The 19,934-nt window shown below is 38.6% G+C and overlaps 1 protein-coding gene across 1 annotated transcript in view; it reads right to left on the bottom strand.

Annotated features, from left to right (window-relative positions):
* tacr1a (tachykinin receptor 1a) overlaps window positions 1-10,390 on the bottom strand; it is a 40,180-nt gene extending 29,790 nt beyond the window's left edge. Inside the window, exon 1 of the mRNA XM_085910708.1 lies at window positions 9,771-10,390. Within this exon, the coding sequence (XP_085766834.1) occupies window positions 9,771-10,174 (404 nt within the window). The 5' untranslated portion in view covers window positions 10,175-10,390. The remainder of the gene's footprint in view (window positions 1-9,770) is intronic.
* Window positions 10,391-19,934: the final 9,544 nt, after the last annotated feature.

Genomic DNA, 19,934 nt, shown 5'->3' with positions numbered 1-19,934 from the left:
GCCCTAACCTAGCCTTTCTCGTTGGACCCCAAATGTGGTAAACCACCAACGTGCCTGAATCCTCCTCCTTGCTAGTTGTGCCCCCTGTGAGAGATTCATGCCCTCATCCTTATCTTTATATCCTCAACCTACACCTGTTTTTGTGAGGATTTACATCCACAGTCCATCAGTTCACACCTTTGACGGCCACTCGCGCTCTACGGGTCATCTGCCTGCCGAAGTGCCTCTACGTTGATTTATGGACCCTGTTAGGTTTTTGTTTTGAATTTTCCTTCTGGATGTGGGGGGTGGCTGTGTGGCAGACATTAGGACCAGGCCTCTCACCCAGCAGGCATGCAATGGGGGCTGGTTTATACATACTTACATATGTTCTTTGTTACATAATATAGTCTTTGTTCCTTTGCACATTTGTCTTCAATCACTTGTTGGCAGTCAGTGAGAGATTAAAGATGTGTTTCTTATAACTGCCACTATATGATATGTTATGGAAACAACTGAACAACTACCAAGACTTAAGTCTCTATGAATGATATCAATCAGTGCTGTATGTGGCCACTCGGCGCAGCAAATATAATGAAAATAGCAAGAGCCGTGAAACAGCTACTTGTGGAACATCATATAACAATGGGAAAGAGTGTGACTGACTCAAAGCGACCTCAGTCAACACAAATTCTTCTCACGAGGGTCGCGGGCGTGTTGGAGCCTATCCCAGCTGATCTTGGGCAGTCGGGGAGAAGCAACCCTGAACCTGTTGCCAGCCAATCGCAGGGCACACATAAATGAGCATCCATCCACACTCACATTCAGGAGGAAACCGGAGCAGCCAGAGAAAACCCACACAGGCACGGGAAGAACATGCAAACGCCACATAGAAAGGCCATAGTTGGAATCAAACCCATAACCTCTGAATTGTGAGGGGTCGTACTAACCAGTTGACCACTGTGCCACATTATTATTATCATTATTATTATTATTATCATTATTATTATTATCAATCAACTTTGTTCAAATCTGAGTGTATCTAGGCTTTAACGCTTTGGCTGATTTTGGGTTTACAGCTCTTAGTCCACTTGTGCTTTTACCATAAATGTATAATAAGAACCCAAGACTAATGCGGTGGGCATTGCCTGTACAGGAATGCAAGCTAGACACTAATTCCAAAAGGGGTCTGAAAATGCAAGTGTGCCTTAATCTTTAATGCCATTTGCTATACTCTATGTTGTTCTGCATCCAGATCTATACGCTTGGCACTCTGGAATTGTCTGGCACTGCTGACAGCCTGTCTTTCATCCCCAAAATTGTCCCACCAATCTGTGTTAAACATGATGACCAGCCTCTCAATCTGATGATTGGATGTCAGGAACGCCTTTCATCAATCAGTTGTACCCGTTATTGACTAGGGTAATAAAAGGAATCATTTACCGTCTTTCAGTGCTCGCTGTTCTTTATTATTTGCATCCAGTCAGAACCAATTGCACACATTATTAACAACATTTTGCCTTGTTAAATATTTAAAACTAGCTGTGTCTTGTTGATGCAAGCAGATTACCATCTGTACCAGTACCTGGTATGTGTACGGAAATAATCTTGAATTGAGACTTGTATTCTTTTGCTTTGCCCTAGAAATATGCTAAGTAGTTGTGTACACCTAAGGACATGCGTATCTATGCCATTTACCTTCAACTCCATCAGTTTTCAATGTTGCTGTTCAAAGAAACTGAACTATAACGCCAAATATTTTATTTAACAACAAAGCAGCTGGGAGAAACATTTTGCGTAGAATGGCTGTAAAAAACAATCTTTCATTCACATCTCACAAACACCAACTTTGAGTCTTTGTATTTACAATAATGGCCCCTTCTCTTGGTGTGGAAAGCAAGGCCAAACATGGTCAGCTTTTACTAGATGGTGAGGGTGATATACACATTCAATTATCAACGGGTTGCACCTAACCCACAATGGCAAGGCAGTGGTTCAATATAAATATCATGAAGCTGCCGTGCTGCATTCCTGCAAAGCAATGTGTGATTAAGCGATTAAAAAGCAATCCACCACATAAAGCAACTGTGGAAATTGGCTTCATGCCTCACAGTCTTTACCTTTTAGAGTTTTTTTTTTTTTTTTGCACATTATGTTTCAACAAAGTTTGCGGAAATTTGATCAAGCATTTGTTTCCACTAGTTTATTGGCCTTTCAGGAAGGCTTTTTGTTTGTTTTACAGAAGGATTTGTAAAACTACCATCAAGGAGAATGGCTGGGACGGAGCCTATCAGGAGTCTATATGTGACAGCGTCACGGTACACTTTATGCAAAATATCCAAGTACAACTCTTTTGCTTGCTGAGCTCGCCATTCCCCTGTGCTACCCTGTGAAATCAAATCAATATCGGTATTTTATTTTCGGAATCCTATCCACAGGTATTGGCTGAAAAACGTGATCTTTCTGATGACACCAAATCCTGTTCTAAGTTCTATCTAAAGAGGAAACTTGTAAAATATTTGGTGTCAAGGAAGTACATTGAAATGATACATCTTGACTGACGGACTAGTAAACTGGGGAGGAGCCTATATTGCGAGGAGTCAATATTGCACATGTACATGCTAATGGTTGAACCAAATAGGTGGCTATTCTGTGCGTTAATTTCACATTGATATTTCCTATTATTGCTTTAAATCGATTATTTGTCAATAAGACAATTGCTCACACAATATTGGGCCCCTCGCAGAAAGCGATTGCACATGTACATGCTAATGGTCGAACCAAATAGGTGACTATTCTATGCTATTCTATTCTATGACATTCTATTTCACATTGATATTTGCTATTATTGCTTTAAAACGATTATTTTTCAATAACACAAAAATGGGCTCCTCGCAGAAAGAGATAGTGGCTGCTAAAAGAGGTCCCATTAACTTGTACAATCTTTTGGATATTAGAAGACTATGAATGTTTGCTTGTTTACTTTCGAATATAGCTTGTAACACAGGTGGTGAATGTGTATGATATAAGTGACTTCCTTCTGATCAATGGACTTTTCATTCATTCATCCGTTTGATCAATCGTTCGTTCGTTCGTGCATTCATCTTCTGAACTGCTCACAGTATGCTCGCAAGGATCGAAGGGGCGCTGGAGCCTGTCCCAGCTACTATCTTTGGGTGGCAGGCGGGCTTCAAAGCTTCAAAACGTGCTGCATGAGGGAATACAACTCTGCATCCCCAGTATTAAGCGCCAACGTGATGGGAGCTATTGTGTGTTATGGATTAAAAAACATGTTTTTTACTTACTTCTGATTGTTTTATCATTATTGTTTTGTCTTCACAACTTTGGTACAGCTACATCTGCTGTCAAAGCGTAATATGAATAAAGTTGAGTTGAGATAATCATGTTCACCACCTTTAATTGACACTGTCAGGGAGGCATTCATTTCACAATGTTTATTGGTACTACGTTCATTAAGGTGATGGTAGTTTGGAGTGAACTGCACGACATCATTGTGAGTCATTCATTTCTACACCTTACTGTAATGGGTGTGTCTGGAACCCAAATGCAGTAAAGCAGGGAAGAAAATTAGATGATGACTTTTAAGGCTTTGACAGGTCCAAAGACAAACAGATGAGGAAGAATGCCATTCAGTTAAGATTCAGATGAAGAGTCTCCAAGATTAGGATGGGTTGGGCGCGGGACAGCTAAGAGTCTCATTGCTCGGAAATATAGAGGTAGCAAGACATGAGTTGGTGGTTGTCCCACAGCGACATGTACTTTGCGTTTTGTTATAGCTGCAGATGTTCATTCATTCATCATCTGTACTGCTTAGTCTCACGAGGGCCGTGGGCGTGCTGGAGCCTATCCCAGCAGTCTTTGGGCACCGTGAACTGGTCATTGCAGGGCACACATAGACAAACAACCATTCACACTCACAATCATGTTGGTCACACTCATGAGGATAAGCAGTTCGGAAGAGAACGAATGAATAAATGTCGTATTTGGTGCGACTCTATAGTACTCAGTGTAACATATTTCATAACTCAGAAGACTTAATGTGGCCATTACTGCTTCTGGGTCATCTCGTTCAGAAGGGATGGGAAGGAACGTTTCTTGGCAAAACGAGAATCCTAAGTGGGTCAAAAAGGCACAACTTGTGGTCATGGTGAAAAGCTAAGAAAAATTGGTTATCCATGATGGCCTAGTTGCTTGCTCATATTTATTCATACTCGTAAACATTCTTCTTATACAATGGTCTATTTCTTACTAAGCTGTATTTACAACAAACGACAACTGCTAAAACTGAGATATTGCTACTTATGGCCATCTTGTCAGTGTTCGGCCTACAATCAAAAGTCACTCAGTGGATTGTACCCCTTTGTTTTCCTGATCACTTGATGGCACCATAAAGCTAATGAAGCACCATGACACTTCAAACCATGTGCAAACTAATCGTCTGGAAAGCCTCAGCGGAACAGAATTTTGCCATTACTATCAAGAAATGATCTCCGCAGATATCCACGGAACTTTCCCTTTGCCAGTTATTGTCGGAACTATGTACTGTGAAGAAATGACTACACAGTTCATATACCTTTATTTTTGAATGTTTCAATTATCTTAATAGTCAGCATCTTACATGGCTCAGAAGTCATTGTTTGTGACAGCAATCACTGCAAAGCATGTCCATCTAGCCTCAACGCTTTTTATCAAGATCCAATCAGGTTTGAGTTTTCTCAATAATTACAGCAAGCTGGTGTTGATTGGCCTCTTTTTATTATTCATTTTGAGGTGACATGGCCGCAAGGCAGCTGTTTAAATGTGTCCAAGTGTGTGACATTGATTCTGATTTGGACTGATGCACCAAGGCTTTTTTTTTTTTTTTTTATCAACAAGGGACAGACTGGAAGAGACCAAAATATAGGAGGCAGTCAGCGGCTCTACCGCTTGATAGACAATGGCAAGTAATAGGATTCTGTGTGCTTTTTTTCATTTGTTAATTGCTATGCAGTAACAAAGAGACCCTGCAAAGTAACTGTAGTCAGATTACTTAACAGAGAAAAGTACCATGTTCATTTACTGTCAGTACTGCAAACAATTGATATATTAGTGTAACACTACTTTTTAACGTGTTACCAGTGCCCGTTTCATTCAGCCTTGTGTATTATTAGACCCTGTAAGGCAAGGGTCGCAGGCGGCATCACAGTCATAGTTTCCCTCGGAGGGCCATTGTGATTGTCAACATCTTATATATATATATATATACACACAGTATAGGCTACAAAACAAACTGATGAATAGATAGTTTTGAAATCAAAGACGAGTAAAAACTTCAACTATTTTTAAAAGACGAATGGTAAAAAAGATTGCAAGCAATATCTTAATTTTTTTTAAAAGTGAAGACAATTTGTAATTTTAGTAACGACACAAAGTCGAGGCACAATTTGTCTTCGCGGGCCACATAAAATGATGTGGTGGGCCGCATACGGCCCCCAGGCCTGGAGTTTGACACCTATGCTGTAAGGTATCAATGCGTTGTTCCTTTTAATACTAGATTTTCATACAAGTGGAAGAAACTGGAATCGAACTAAAGATGTTACGCATACATTTTGACCTCTGTGACACTGATACAGTACATTTGGGGAATAGTTTGATCGAAGTGATACAAGAGAGCCCTCATTTCATTAACCCTTGAGTATCGTTCACTTCTGTAAGGTATCTAAGCAGTGTTGCTATTAATTCTGTATTTCTGCCTTTTGAGTGATTAATGTGGAATCATTTCCCCTACTGACGTACAAGCCCACAAATCCAGGGGATGTGATGTGCATGTCAGGCGCCAACCTATCATTTAATGATAATGCATCATGATCCTTCTGGGAAAAGCACAGAAGATGAAAAGGGAGAAGTGCATGGAAATTCAGGAATGAAAATCAGAAGAGAGACAACAATGAGATTTTCATTGATATATTACAAAGGTCATCATCTGTTATGATGATGTGATCTAAACAATAAACACATTGCCTTCCCATTTAGTTGCAACAGATGAATAAATGATTTAAGTAGTTTGAATTTTTCTCTCCATAATAATAATACAGTTTCATAGTCGCCATAGAAATGACTAAATGGTTTCACTATTGAACGATTGTATTTCCCTTGGCAACTAAGCGATGTTGTTTTTCCCCAACCACCTATGTCGCACACTCAGAAGTACAATTTAACCTTGAGTTATTGTACTTATATCGAATACACGGTGAGTGCTTCTGACAAAGATAACAGTTTAATGGCACACCGCAGAGACTGGGCCAACTGCTGGGAGTGATGATGACTTCTTTACAATGACTATAAAGAATTACATAGCAACCTACATTTCTGGTTATGGAAATGCTTTACACCACGCATATGGACAAAAGAAGCACGAATTAACCGTTTGTTTGAACGAGACAATAGGATGGTGATTAGACTGTACATTTTAAGGTGGTGAAGCTGGAGAAGAACAAAGAGTGGAGAAACATGTGCCGCATATGTTTTTAAGCTATAACATTTGGTGATATCATAAATGTAATAATAAAATGGTTGTTTAGGAAATAAATTAGGTGGAGCAAGTTGATAAATCTCAGAAGCTCTATTTTGGAACAGATTATGTAATTTTTTAGGATCCTTGTGTAAGGACACCTAACATCGTATGATCATTGCTGCTTTGTCAATAAAGAATGGTGAACTGGACTTGAAGAAAATGTTGCCTTTTCAGCCACATGCCGAGGGCTGACATTGTTGCTCTTCGTTATTGCCTTTGATTGACTATCAGTCTTCCTGTTTTTTTGGCAACTTTATTGGCGGTTTACAGTGCGTGACGTGAGTCGGTTTTGTATTTAAATGGTACACCGCTATCCTTTCAGCTGGTTAAGAAAATTGGTTCAATCATTTGTTTATAGGGTGATTAATCTAGAATAATCACACATTTCCCTTAGGACCAATAAAAATGTGATCTTCTATTAGTCAAAATGTTACAATTGACTTGAATTTTTAAAGATTTAAGGTATGGAGTTTGAAATAGAAAATCCTGAACAAAAATGTTTTTCTATTAATGTTTTTCTCAGCACATATTGGTTTGTAAAATAAGATCTGTAACAGTACAAAGCTTAAACTAATTAAAATGCCCTATTTTACATTATTCACAATGAATTGCAACCTTAAATAACAGTAACAACAATGACACGTGGCAAATGCTCGAATGGTAAAGTTCATGCTGCTGCCTGTTCCTTTTGTGGTACCTTTTTCTGTTATCTGCCACTTCTTAGCAACAAGAACGTGACAAGCACATGCTTCTTTACAACACCGAGCACAAATGAGTGCTGACATCAACTATCATCCATCAGGTGTGCTGTTACCCTGAGATAGTTATGGTTGTTTACTGCTGTCCGGTGGTCTCCTGTCAATGCAATAAATGTAGCTTTGGCCACCTTCCCACCCACTATGTCTGTTCGATTCCATACCGTTGATAAATTCTTGTGACTACAGTTGCGATTGAAGGTGTTTTATGTCATGGGTCATCTGTCAAGAATTTTGAAACCCCTCATCTAGACCTTAATGGGTCTAGTCTCAAGCAACCCATGCAAAGATTATGGAACATTTTACCTCCTTGCGTACAAAAGTCCAAGTTTGCAGATAGTGTAACTTGATGACTGTCACTTGATTTCACAAGAATATAAATTATTATATGATATGTATATATAATGGCGGCTCGTTGGTGCACTGGGTAGCACGTCCGCCACACAGTTAGGAGGGTGCGAGTTCGATTCCACCTCCGGCCCTCCCTGTGTGGAGTTTGCATTTTCTCCCCGAGCGCGCGTGGGTTTTCTCCGGGCACTCCGGTTTCCTCCCACATCCCAAAAACATGCTTGATAGGCCGATTGAGCACTTCAAATTGCCCCTAGGTGTGAGTGTGAGTGCAGATGGTTGTTCGTTTCTGTGTGCCCTGCGACTGGCTGGCAACCGGTTCAGGATGTCCCCCGCCTGCTGCCCGATGACGGCTGGGACAGGTTCCAGCACGCCCGCGACCCCCGTGGGGACAAAGCGGTTCAGAAAATGGATGGATGTATATATAATATAATTATAAATATAAATTTCGCTAACAATAAATTCACTTTTGCAAAGCTATGCAAAGATTTTACTCAGTCATCACAGCTTTTGCAAAATATTTTATAGCTGCCTTGTGACTTGTAATGCAGGCCAAACAAACTACATTCTGTAAATGTCTATTCTATTCTATTCTATTCTATTCTATTCGTGCGCACACATATCATGACAAGGTCAGGAGAGGACAAAACAATAAAATACCACCCAACGCGACCGCCCCTTTGGTCCCCATTCTACAACACTGCAGTAGACCAATCTGAGTGGACTCTTAAGGGATGACGTCACTCTGATTTGAGTACTGTTCTATAATAATCTTAAAACTTGGATGAGACATATTACACTATGTATAAAAAATTATTTAAAAAAAAACGTTTACAGAGGAAGTGTGATGATTCTCAGCAGCTGCACAATAATATTCACACTTAATTAAAATTAAAGTGCCTTTTTTCTTGTAATGGTCACATATTACAAAACTTCTGTATTTCTCCGAGTAAGAACTGCTGGCAATCAACAAGCATGGAGCTTATAATGAGCTGTAAGACTATTAAGCAAAGTATTAGAAAAATGACAAATATCCCGCAGTGATTCGGATTTAAGAAAATGAATAATCCTCTGCAGAAAAGTCGCTACATACTCTGAGTGTTATTCAGCAACAGCAGAATAATTCAATGAAATAAAATGAATAGAAAATAATTTTACAAATAATAATACATTAAAGGTTTTGTGGTCAATTCAAGTGGTTACTTGAAGTTTAAGCTCATAACAAAATATTGTGGTGATCTTGATCTGGCCCCCAGGCCTTGAGTTTGACACCCATGCAATGGACTACGAGCATTCTGTCATGTACGCTAGATACGGTTAGGCAATGGACTCTTTCCAGTTCCATTTTGTAAATTCTGGCAGCATTACGGTATCTATTAAGAAATCGATTGTGAAAATGTGTTAATGTATTCATACAATAATACTATTGTAGTCAAAATACAAAATATATCTTTCACTCCTGCCCTGAAATGCTTAACTTCAGCAGGATGCTTCATGTTTTTTCATAGGGGGCCAAAAGAACAACACACACTACTGAATAATATTTCTCTATCCAACTGGAAAGCAGATAACACTGCTGAGAGCATGTTGGTGCCCCTGTGCTTTAAGAAAAGGAGTGAGAGCTTATGATTTTTTTTTATTATTAAAGATGATAATGGTTTACAATTTGTGCACATAGAGAAAAGCTTCCTGTAGCTTTTGCGCATCACGTTTACATTCATTCACATTCATTCACTGACAGAAAAAACATCCCCACTGATGAATCGGCATCACACAAAATATGAAAAACATAAGACAGGCACAGATGAACACCCACAAGACGATTCACTCAGTTTTAGACTAATTGGAATCGAAGGGAGCATTATTAAAATTAAATAAGATAATACAAGATGAGATAAAATAAAATGACATTTCTTTTAGCAGTCGCACAAAGGGGAAATATGAAATTAGAATGTGAATGCATTTTGTCAAGTTTCACTGTAAATGTTTGCAAACAACATTTATAGAATATCCCGTTGTTATTATTGGACGACCGTTTTTCTTCATTCTCATCACGAAAGCACAAATTCCACTGGAGGTAAAGGAATGCAACAGTACTGCGAGGTGCATGTTACCTGTCCAGGGCGATGGCAGTCATGGAACAGATGCTGGCAAACACAGCTGCGATAGGAAAGAAGTTGTGAAAGCGGCAGTAGATCAGTCCAAAGTACCACTCGTTGTGCACGGCGTAGATGAAGTTGATGACCGTGTTGAAGGCGGACATGGAGGCTTCGGCAAACGCCAAATTGAGCAAGAAATAGTTGGTGACCGTTCTCATGCGTTTGTGCGCCATGATGATCCAAATCACCGTCACATTCCCAAGAACCGACACGATGACTATACTGCAGTAGGCAATGGCCCACAGAAATATTCTCCAAGCTGGTTGTACAAATTGGTTCCAGTACATGGTCCCGTTGTTGGTGCCGTTGTTACTGGTGGTACAGTTGACTTCATCCGCGCCATCAAAAATTGGGTCCATTTTACCACACGAGAGTAAAAGTCTGGCTCACCAGATAGAGCTCTTGTGAAATTCGGTCTGATCGATGAAAAGTTTTACACTCATACGTATAGGTATCTTCTACTGTACTGGATTAAATTGGAATCTAATCTAATCTTAATTTGCAAGATGGGTAAAAAGCAGCGCGTATTTTACGCACGTCTCCATACAACCAGAAGGAATGCGGACTTTCCATGATGTGAGGAGTTCTGCTCACTGCTCAGTTCTGCTCATGCTGTCATATGACTCATGGTGCTTCTTCTACTGACTGCTCCAACACACTGCAAACACACACTGCACACACACTGGAGAAAATAATCCCACGTACATTTATAACCTGCCTCCTGCTGCCCCCTGTGGTACCAGCGATAGACCTTTTTTTGAAAAAATTATAACCCCCCCAAAAAAGAAAAAAAAAAAATATATATATATATATGTTTTTTAGATTGATATATTTTTTTTATTTATTTATTTATAGTCCACATATAGCTCACACATCTCCACTGTGTCAAAAATTAAAAGAAAGAAATGGAAAAAAAATCTTCATTTCATTCACTTCTACCTCTTATCTTCTTTAGGGTTATAAGTGAACAGGAGCCAAATCCCAGCTGAATTTGGGCAGAGGCAGATTACACTCTGGCTTGGTCCAGACCAGTAAATCACAGAGCACATACCTATAGACAAACAATTATTCACTTTGGCATTTGGTGTAATTACACTTGAAAAACTGGAAGCAAGAGCCATCCATCCATCCATTATCTGAACTGCTGATCCTCACGAGGGTCCCCCTGGAGACTATCCCAGCAGTCTTTGCGTGGTAGGTGGGCTACACCCAGAACTGGTCGCCAGCCAATTGCTCACAGTCACCCCTACGGACAATTTGGAATGCTCAATCGGCCTACTTTGCATGTTTTTGGAATGTGGGAGGAAACTGGAGTACCCGGAGGAAACCCACACTAGCATGGGCAGAACATGCCAACTCCACACAGGAAGGCGGGAGCCGGAATCGAATGCTGTACCATTGAACTGTGAGGCAATGTGTTGACCAGTGTTCCACCGTGCTGTCCTAACAAGCAAGATGAAAGCAATGTTACAAAATTAATCGAATCAGAAGGTTGGTGTACTGTCATGGTGGCCACTTTCCAGCTCGGACGTTCATGCTTCAAATCTTGACTCGGAATTTGGAATTTGCATGTTCTCCCTGTGCTTGCATCGGTTTTCATCGGTGGGAGGTTAATTGAGGACAATAAATTGTCCATAACATCATGCAATAAAAGAAATTAGAAAAAATGATAGCAACATTCTTGTTTCCTGCACAGTGGAGCGGAAGAGAGCCAAGAAGATTTAGACTGATATTCTATCCAGGGTCTATGTTCAGGGTCGCAGAGGGTGCTGGAACCTGAATCCTGAACTAGTCACCAGCCAGACGCAGGGCACATAGCAAGATGATCAACCAATCACACCCACATACACACTACCACTGAGCTCGAATCGATCCCATGCTATTATTGGTTCTACTACAGAACCAGTAACATTATGCTTCCCACTCAAACATATATTTGGGAGTCTTGACTAAATCAGCTGAGGATAATTTTGTTTTATAATAAATATATAATAAAGTATATAATGAATTTTGTATAGTAATCAGTTACTATAATAATAAGGAAAAATTGTTTATTTCCTAATTCATAAAATTCTGCACACGCAGCACATTTTCTTTCTAAATACAAACCCAAAGTTGAGGTTAGCATGTTGGCTTGGCCCTTGACAGACGCGCCAGCTTGTCATGTGGCCTCTTTGCAAAATTAAATGCCCACCCCTGCTTTAGAGACAGGGTAAGTTGTGGCTCAATTGCATGAGACAAGACCAACCTAGTTAATTTGTCCACAACAAAAATAGAGGGTGTAAAGAGACATTGAATAATCATGCAATCACTAAACAACACAAAGAATAGGCAGCTTTTTCATTGAAAAGAGTGACTGGAAGTGATTTATAACCATGATCTTATAACAGGGCGTCGTCTGACTCCCTGATCCCACAGCAGACGGAGGCACGACCCAGCGCTGATGTTTTCACTAGACTATAGATTTTTGTATTTTCTATTTATTGTATTACATATTCAAAAGCAAATTTAATATATCATAATTTCATTTGGACACAATAGTACCTAAAAGCATTACAAGAACTGGGTAGTAGGAATTCCACTATGGATACTTTTTCCTGAGCTAGACCCCCCCCCCCCCCCCCACACACACACACACACTACTTTGAGCTCTGATCGGCTCGACGGAGTCTCAATTTCACCTTTCAACAACTTCCTCATATAGACAGATAGTAAGGTAAGAATATTATAAAAAGGAGGGTGAGAAGGAACTGGTTGGTGCAGAAAAAAATAAGATGGGGGAAAAAAGAAGAAAACATTTTCGACAGAACTAGGAACCTTTTTAAACTGAATTTTAAAAAAACTTGGAACAAAGCTGACAAACCTTTTCAGCTGAGAAACAGGGGGTAGACAAAGATGCTGGTGATGCACGTTCCAGCTGCATGATGGGAAAGTGCTGGAATATTAGACCATTGCATTAATGATACTATCGTTAAATATTTCAGTTCTTATGTATTGCATGATTGATTCTTGTTATTGCCCAGCATCAGAAAAGTCTCCATGACCTGACTGGGACAAGGTAACATTGCATTTTAATCAGTTAAGCGATATTTACATATTATTAGTTATGTGAACAAATGAACTAGATTACACTGACATAAGAAAACGTGTGTGTGTGTCTGTCTGCGTGTGTGTGTCTGTGTGTGAGTGTGTCTGTCTGTATGCATGTGTGTGTGTGTGTGTGTCTGCATGTGCGTGCATGCGTGCATGCGTGCATGATTTATGTCTGGCCTTTTCATACATGGATTGCTTTTTTGAATTAAGAACTTAATAATTATGATTGTAATTATTATTATCATCATCAACAACATCAGCTGTGAAGGTCACTAGCAGAGACGTGATTGAGAGGATGGGTGACCCCAATCGTGACATGAAGATGTGGTGCTGGTTTTAAAGAATGGCGATGAAGAGGAAGAAGTGCATTTAGTGGGGTAGAGGATGGAAAAAGAAGGCAATGGAAAAAAAAAAACTAGGACCAGATCTCCATCTTAAATTCCTGGCCTGAATTCTGGGCTCAGTGCATCCCTGGTACGAATGATTGGGTTTTACCCAGCCTCTCACCCAAAGTCCATCGGGATAAGATCCAGCTCACTTGTCCATAATGACCACAAGTTCGTACAATAAAAACTGTCTGGCTGTATCCTTTAGGTGAAGGTGTACTTTTCTGAACAAGCCAGAGAAAAGTATGAAAAATTGAAGCTGGCTGATATTTTTAAAATTATTTTGAACAAACATTTAGAAAACAAGACAAAATCAGTTATGAGATAAACGGGAAGATGACAAAACAAGACGGTAAGAGTACAAATGAATTGGACATACAGTAACTTGAGAATTTTTTACACTTAAATTTAAAAGAGTGAGGAGACTGGTCTGTGCAGTGCGTTGCTGGCAAAGTTGATATGTGTCTAGATTATTTCCATGAGGGAAAGACATTTATGGATGTATATGCGGCGTTTAATAGTGTTGTCCATACGTGTCCACAGGGAGTTGAACTGGTTTCATAGTTGATGCTGCCCTATCTATTTTATTAGCACTTTGCTTCTGAGCTGATTCTATTTTCTCAGGGGTCAATGCAGTGGCAAATTGAGAGGTGGTGAACAAGCTCACCAGAGTTTATCAAATGGATTCCTGATGACACTGTATGTCTTCAAAATGCCTCAAGTGTAACACAAGTTTTGACCCAATGAATATGCACAGTATGATTAGTCAAGTTTGTGAACTGTCACGGATGATAATTTGGCTTTTAAATTGATGTGTGTTGATTAACAATCCTGTACAAAACGATTGCTTAGTGCCAGCTCATCTGTCATTACATTTGGCAAGATACAAATCATATTCATAATAGACATCATTAGCGCTCATGTTTATTTTTTTTCTGAAACACAATTGCATTTGTTACACACAAATAAGCATCTTCATGATATATAGTTCTTGCACCAAACGATGGGTTAGCTAGCATGCTTCTTCTTGGGAGGTAGTGTTTGAGACCATAAATATACAACAATTAGTGTTCGTGTTCATTATAACTCATTGAATTCTTTAGTGTTTTTCACACGGAATGCATTGCTACAAACATCAGGCACAGAGCTATGATACAAGGCACGTGGGTCATTCTGTAATCAGGCCTTTAGCAAAAAGACCATCGCAGGACTGCCTCTTCAACACCGCAACATGGTATAGACATCAATACCTGCCTTTGTATTGATATCTATGACGGCGGCCATATGCCTGAATCGTATGTGTTAGTTTTAGGTTAAAATAACTTATTTCAGTCTTGATGATCCCTTGCCATACATTAGCCAACAGATCCCTGAACTAATTATTTTGGTCCAATTTTAAATCCATATGCATGTGCTGTCCTATTTGCTAGTTAGACTGAAGCTATTCTGAAGCTCATCTGAACATTTGTATTCACGCTTGCTCCCTTGTCCAACAAGTGTTCAAATTCCCTTTGACGGTTGTCGTAACTGTGTGACAAGCTAGCAGTGAAGTAACTAAAGAAAAAACGCATTGATATTGATATTGTCCTGCTGGGCTTTGTTGACAGAGTTCGAAAAGAATGTAAACGTAAAATTGGAAATTGTTATCCGCCACTTTTATGTCAAACACCTGCTCTCTACTTTAGTATGAAGCGGGATTCCATAGTATGAAGCGGATTTTCACATCAAGCTGGTATGTAACTGTCAAACAACAAAACAGGAGTTGTGGTGACACCACGCTATCTCGTCCCGAGTTTACAAAATATAAATTGATGAACAATATGCCATGCCCAATTGTTCCAAAGTATGTATTGCAGTGTAGCTCTGTAATGTGATACCTACCAGTCCACATAATAAGGAATGGCACGACTCATTGTGGACAGAAATTTGAAATTGGTACAGGTAGCTGGAACATCCTGTTAAGCATGTTAAATCTGCATGAGGCCTGTGGGAAGTCAAGAGACTTTAATTACCGTTCCATGGATTTAGATGGTGAAGGTTGAATGTTGACTCACAGATTTTGTCTTGGAGTCGCAGGAACACAAAGCCTTATTTCACCGAATCACAAGATTATATATAAATTGTGAATTTCCATTTCAGTGTCTTGATCATGTCTGTTGCCTCAAATGTTGAAATTAATCTAATATATCTAATACATAATATTTAATATCTCCCTCAGGACAGAGTGCCCAGGAGTTCACCATGGTTATCTGCCCAGGATTTATGTAATGTGTGTTGAAAAGAACAGTAGTTACAGTTCTTTTGTTCCATTCTTCAAGTAGTTACATTTTCAATAACTATCTAAACCAGGGGTCACCAACATGGTGCTCATGAACACCAGGTTAAGCACAAAATAGCTTGGGAGCCTTTTAAAAAATAAACTTACCAGTGACAGGACAACAATTTGTATAATCTCCCTGGAATGTTGTAGTAGTGATTATAAATGTGAACTGTACACTGGCAAATATTTAGAAACATATAATCATTCCGTAACAGCCCACTAATATTTTTTTAAAGCATGATAAATAATAATTAAATAAATCAGGCCCTAACAATATCATCAGTGAAGCCCATTTTTGAATATTTTTTATTTCAGAAATGTGTATCAAACTTGTGTGTGTGTGCGTGTGTGTGTTTTCATGTGCGTGTGTTGTTGGGGAACGTCTTTGGGCCACTTTGTGATTTTGGGGCATTTTTTAAAAAATTATTAGACTGGTGTTACTGCGATGAGGACAGTGATGAAAATGAGAGATTTAGTGTATGTGTGTGTTTGCGAGTGAGTGTGTGTGTATGAAGTAAATGTTCTTTTTTTTTTTTGCCTATACAGCAACTGTCAAAAGATTCACATCCAAGGCATGATTCTTGCTCTCACTACAAGATGAACCAAGTTATTTCACCACCAAATTAATTGAGCAAAGTCTTGCTGACAGGTAAAATGAGAGACAGTCAAATATGATTCATTTTCATCTGTCCACAGAGGAACACAATAACATGTTCATCAGTGAGAGAGAACTTCTTGAGAGTTAATTTATGAGAGATGGTGGGGAGATGCTGAAAACATTTGTGATGAATTTGGCTCTTTAGTTTGCATTCAATTTGCAAAAGTGCAAGGGTATAAATGTATTTACATTTTCTTAAATGCAATTAAACACTCGAGGCAATTTTCTGTCATCATCTATCTTCATATATGTTTGTGACTGATGCCACTGTCTTTGTTCAAATGGGACAAACATGCTAAAACATTGTTGATGAATGATTGTGAGATATGCTAGAAGATAGACATTGTTGTCCTCAGACAGCCAGGCAAGCATGGTTTGTGTCAATGAAAGCTAAGCATGGTACTTTCATGCATGTATGCACAGCGAAAGCAAAAATAGAACTCTTAAAGGTAAAAAAAAAAATGTTTTCCTTATATTTTGAAATGTATATGTTGAAAACTCATAAATGTGAACTTGTATGAATGGTGCTATATAAATATAGGTAATTATCATGAGAAATTTGCATTTTCAATTACTGTCATTTTTCATTAAGACAGATCATGTCCATTACATCTTCTGTGAGCCATTACACTGTCTTAAAATGTTTATAGCCAAGCTTTTTCTTTTTTATTCAAACTGGTTTATTGGCGCTACTTTATGATTTCTTTGTTTACTCTGCTTATGTTTTCCCTTCACTCACTTTACACTTTATCCTTTTAGAAATATATTTTAGTATGATGTCCTTGGATGTTGTAACAGCAGTATACTATTAATATTCTTAATGATTAACAATAGTTGTAATGCGTTATTATAAGCATAAAAAAAGTCTGCAAATAATCTCGTGTTTGTTTTAGAATTTCCCCCCTCTGACACACCCGATTCAAATGTTCGTTAGCAAGCTTCGAAAAAGCCTGAAAACGATCCTGATCATCGCAACATCTAAAACATGCAGGACAGCGACTCTCGGTTCAGACACCCGTTTCAAAACCTAAATGGCCTAATGAATATTGAATGAAAATGCTATAAATAAATAAATTAACGCAAGAAAAGGAAATATTTGCAAAACTGTATGACAACATCAAAAACTCTTGTGTGATTCTACAGTATGTAATTTAAGAGCATGAATGGATCCAATTACAAATAATAATGAAAAAAAATACTGTTTAGTCTCAGGTGGTGTTGAAGTGTCTTATTATAATGAAGTTGTTTACTTCTGTTGATGATATCATCCAGCTCAATCAACATGCTCCTAGTTTCCTGAAAATTTAAGACATTTGGCTCCATCTGTCATCAGGAACTGTTCTACCAGAACAAACTATAATACAGGAGGAGCTTCAAAGGAAAACTTGTTTCACTTGACCTTTCAAAGGTTATTGCTGAGCATCAGTTCAAGTTGTGAATCAAATAAGACAACTTGTCCACTTAAGTTCCATTATTTTGAATCCTGGGAACGCCTTTAAATTTGTTACATATGTGCCTCTCAGTACATTGATGATTGGTAGGAAGTGCAAATATTGAAACATTCAAACAGTTAGTGTTGAGATGATACAGTTGTTAGGCAATAATCCTTAGGAAATATTTAAGGACTTTATTTAGCAGAACAATTTTACACTTTTTAATAGATAATAAACATTAATATTCAAAATGTATGTGACTGTGTTTGACTTGGGCCCACAGATGAGTAAATATGTCCTTGGTCATGGACAACAAGAATGTGTAGAAAAGCACTATGATGGCGTTTGGCTTGCAGAATCATGCAAAGGTCATCAAAGTCAGTGAACAGAAGTCAAACTTGGAGCAAGTCAAGGTCAGAACCTTTTATTTTATGTCTGATAGGTTTCTGCTGGTAGGTTTCTGCTGGTATGATTGCGATAACAGCATCTGCTCTATGCACTAAGCCCATTAAGGATCGGCGGAGCTTAATGGATGTGTGGACTAAAGTGCAAGCAGATGAGCGGGATGAGGAAAACCAAAAATGTGTAAAAATAGAAAAATGAGCAAAAGATACAAATGATGATAACACATTTACATATATAGTCTTAAAGGGACATTAGGATACTTTTAGGAAGGTCCAGGGCCATATTTAAGTTAAATAGGAATTCCTCAAATATGTTTCAAATTCACACACACTGAATCCACAACCACATCCATAATAACTTCATACAATATCTCATTTTTAGGTAATGCAATTTAGTGTTTGTCAAAAAACATCATTATCAGGAACTTCATACATACTGTCAATGGTAGCCACATTTACCATGGGTTTCTACTGTAATTGCCGTTTTGTAAACAAATGAGCTTTAAGATCCCAACTATGTATAAAAAACATGATACATTTTGTTGAGAATGTGGACAGAGGGGAAAAACAAGAATTAAGTGGCTGTCGAGCTGCTTGACTCACAAATATTTTCAAAAGAGAGTAACTTGCTGTGAATAGGCTACTTGACACTTAAATGACCTATTGTATTGCACAAAACAGACCGATTTAGCTTCGTGGCTGACAGCATTAACTGTGTTCAAGAGTGGAAGTGAAAGACTGGTCAGCTGGCATAGGCTCCAGCAAGCCAGCAACCTTTGTCAGGAAAAGCGGTTCAGAAAATGGACGGATGGACATATTTTTATTTACATTTGGTTCCGAAGTGAACAGCATACAAAACATAGAAACTAATTTACTATGAATGAAACATTGCAATAAGAATGTAGGGGGTAAAGTGATGTATTGGCAGAAAACCCAAGCCATCCAAAATCCATTCAGGAAGCCCAAACCTCAGAACTTAAAAGGAGAGTGTCGGCTGCAATTTTAGTGACATTATGTTATGTTGTTCTAACTCATGGCACTTTGAATCTGAAATAATACCACACATGTAAATGTACCAATGCATATTCAGTATGGATTGTAGATTCAGAATAATAAGATGGGAAAATCAGTGACCTCAGGATAAAACAAATCTGAAAAGAAAAACAAGTACACACTGATAATCTCTTGGGGGTGAACCTGACACATGGCCAGCTTTGAGACGGCATAAACCCATTTGTAAATACGTCAGTCATGAGCACGCCAAATATATCCAACAAGCGGTGGCAACAACTGGTGTAACTTGAAGCAAGAGCGCCAGGGTTTAGTTTTGCACAGTGGCTGAAAAGTAATCCATTTCCTGTCATATGACTGATGTTTTTGTTCACACCAAAATACTATTTTTAATATTGGATACATACTGACATTTTGATTTTGTTTTCTTCCCAGCTGTCTACCTATTTATGAAACTTAAAAAGAGTGTGCTGTGATATATATACTGTGTGAGAATGTCTTTGTGTGTGTAAATGTACAGTCAAATGTAATTTTTTTTAACAATTATTAATAATTTTGGGCTTGACTGTTGGCCTATCCCTATCACAAAGAGACTAGATAGAGTCACCCCTGGGGTATGAATAATTTCAGGCTTGACTATATAAACTATCGTTCAGAGGTTTGGGGTCACCCAGACAATTTAGTGTATTCCATTCAAAAGGGTTTTCTACATCGACTACCCTTCTAACACAATTAGCAAACACAATGGCAAACTATATCACGAAAATATTCTGTATTGTAAAACAGCATTGGTGCACTGGCCCTTTAAGGATGA

This window comes from Syngnathus leptorhynchus, chromosome 4 (assembly GCF_054491065.1).
Source record: "Syngnathus leptorhynchus isolate UIUO chromosome 4, UIUO_Slep, whole genome shotgun sequence".
NCBI classification, from domain to species: domain Eukaryota; kingdom Metazoa; phylum Chordata; class Actinopteri; order Syngnathiformes; family Syngnathidae; genus Syngnathus; species Syngnathus leptorhynchus.
The sequence above is the reverse complement of the archived record's forward strand: the minus strand, read 5'-3'. Positions and strand labels throughout refer to the sequence as shown.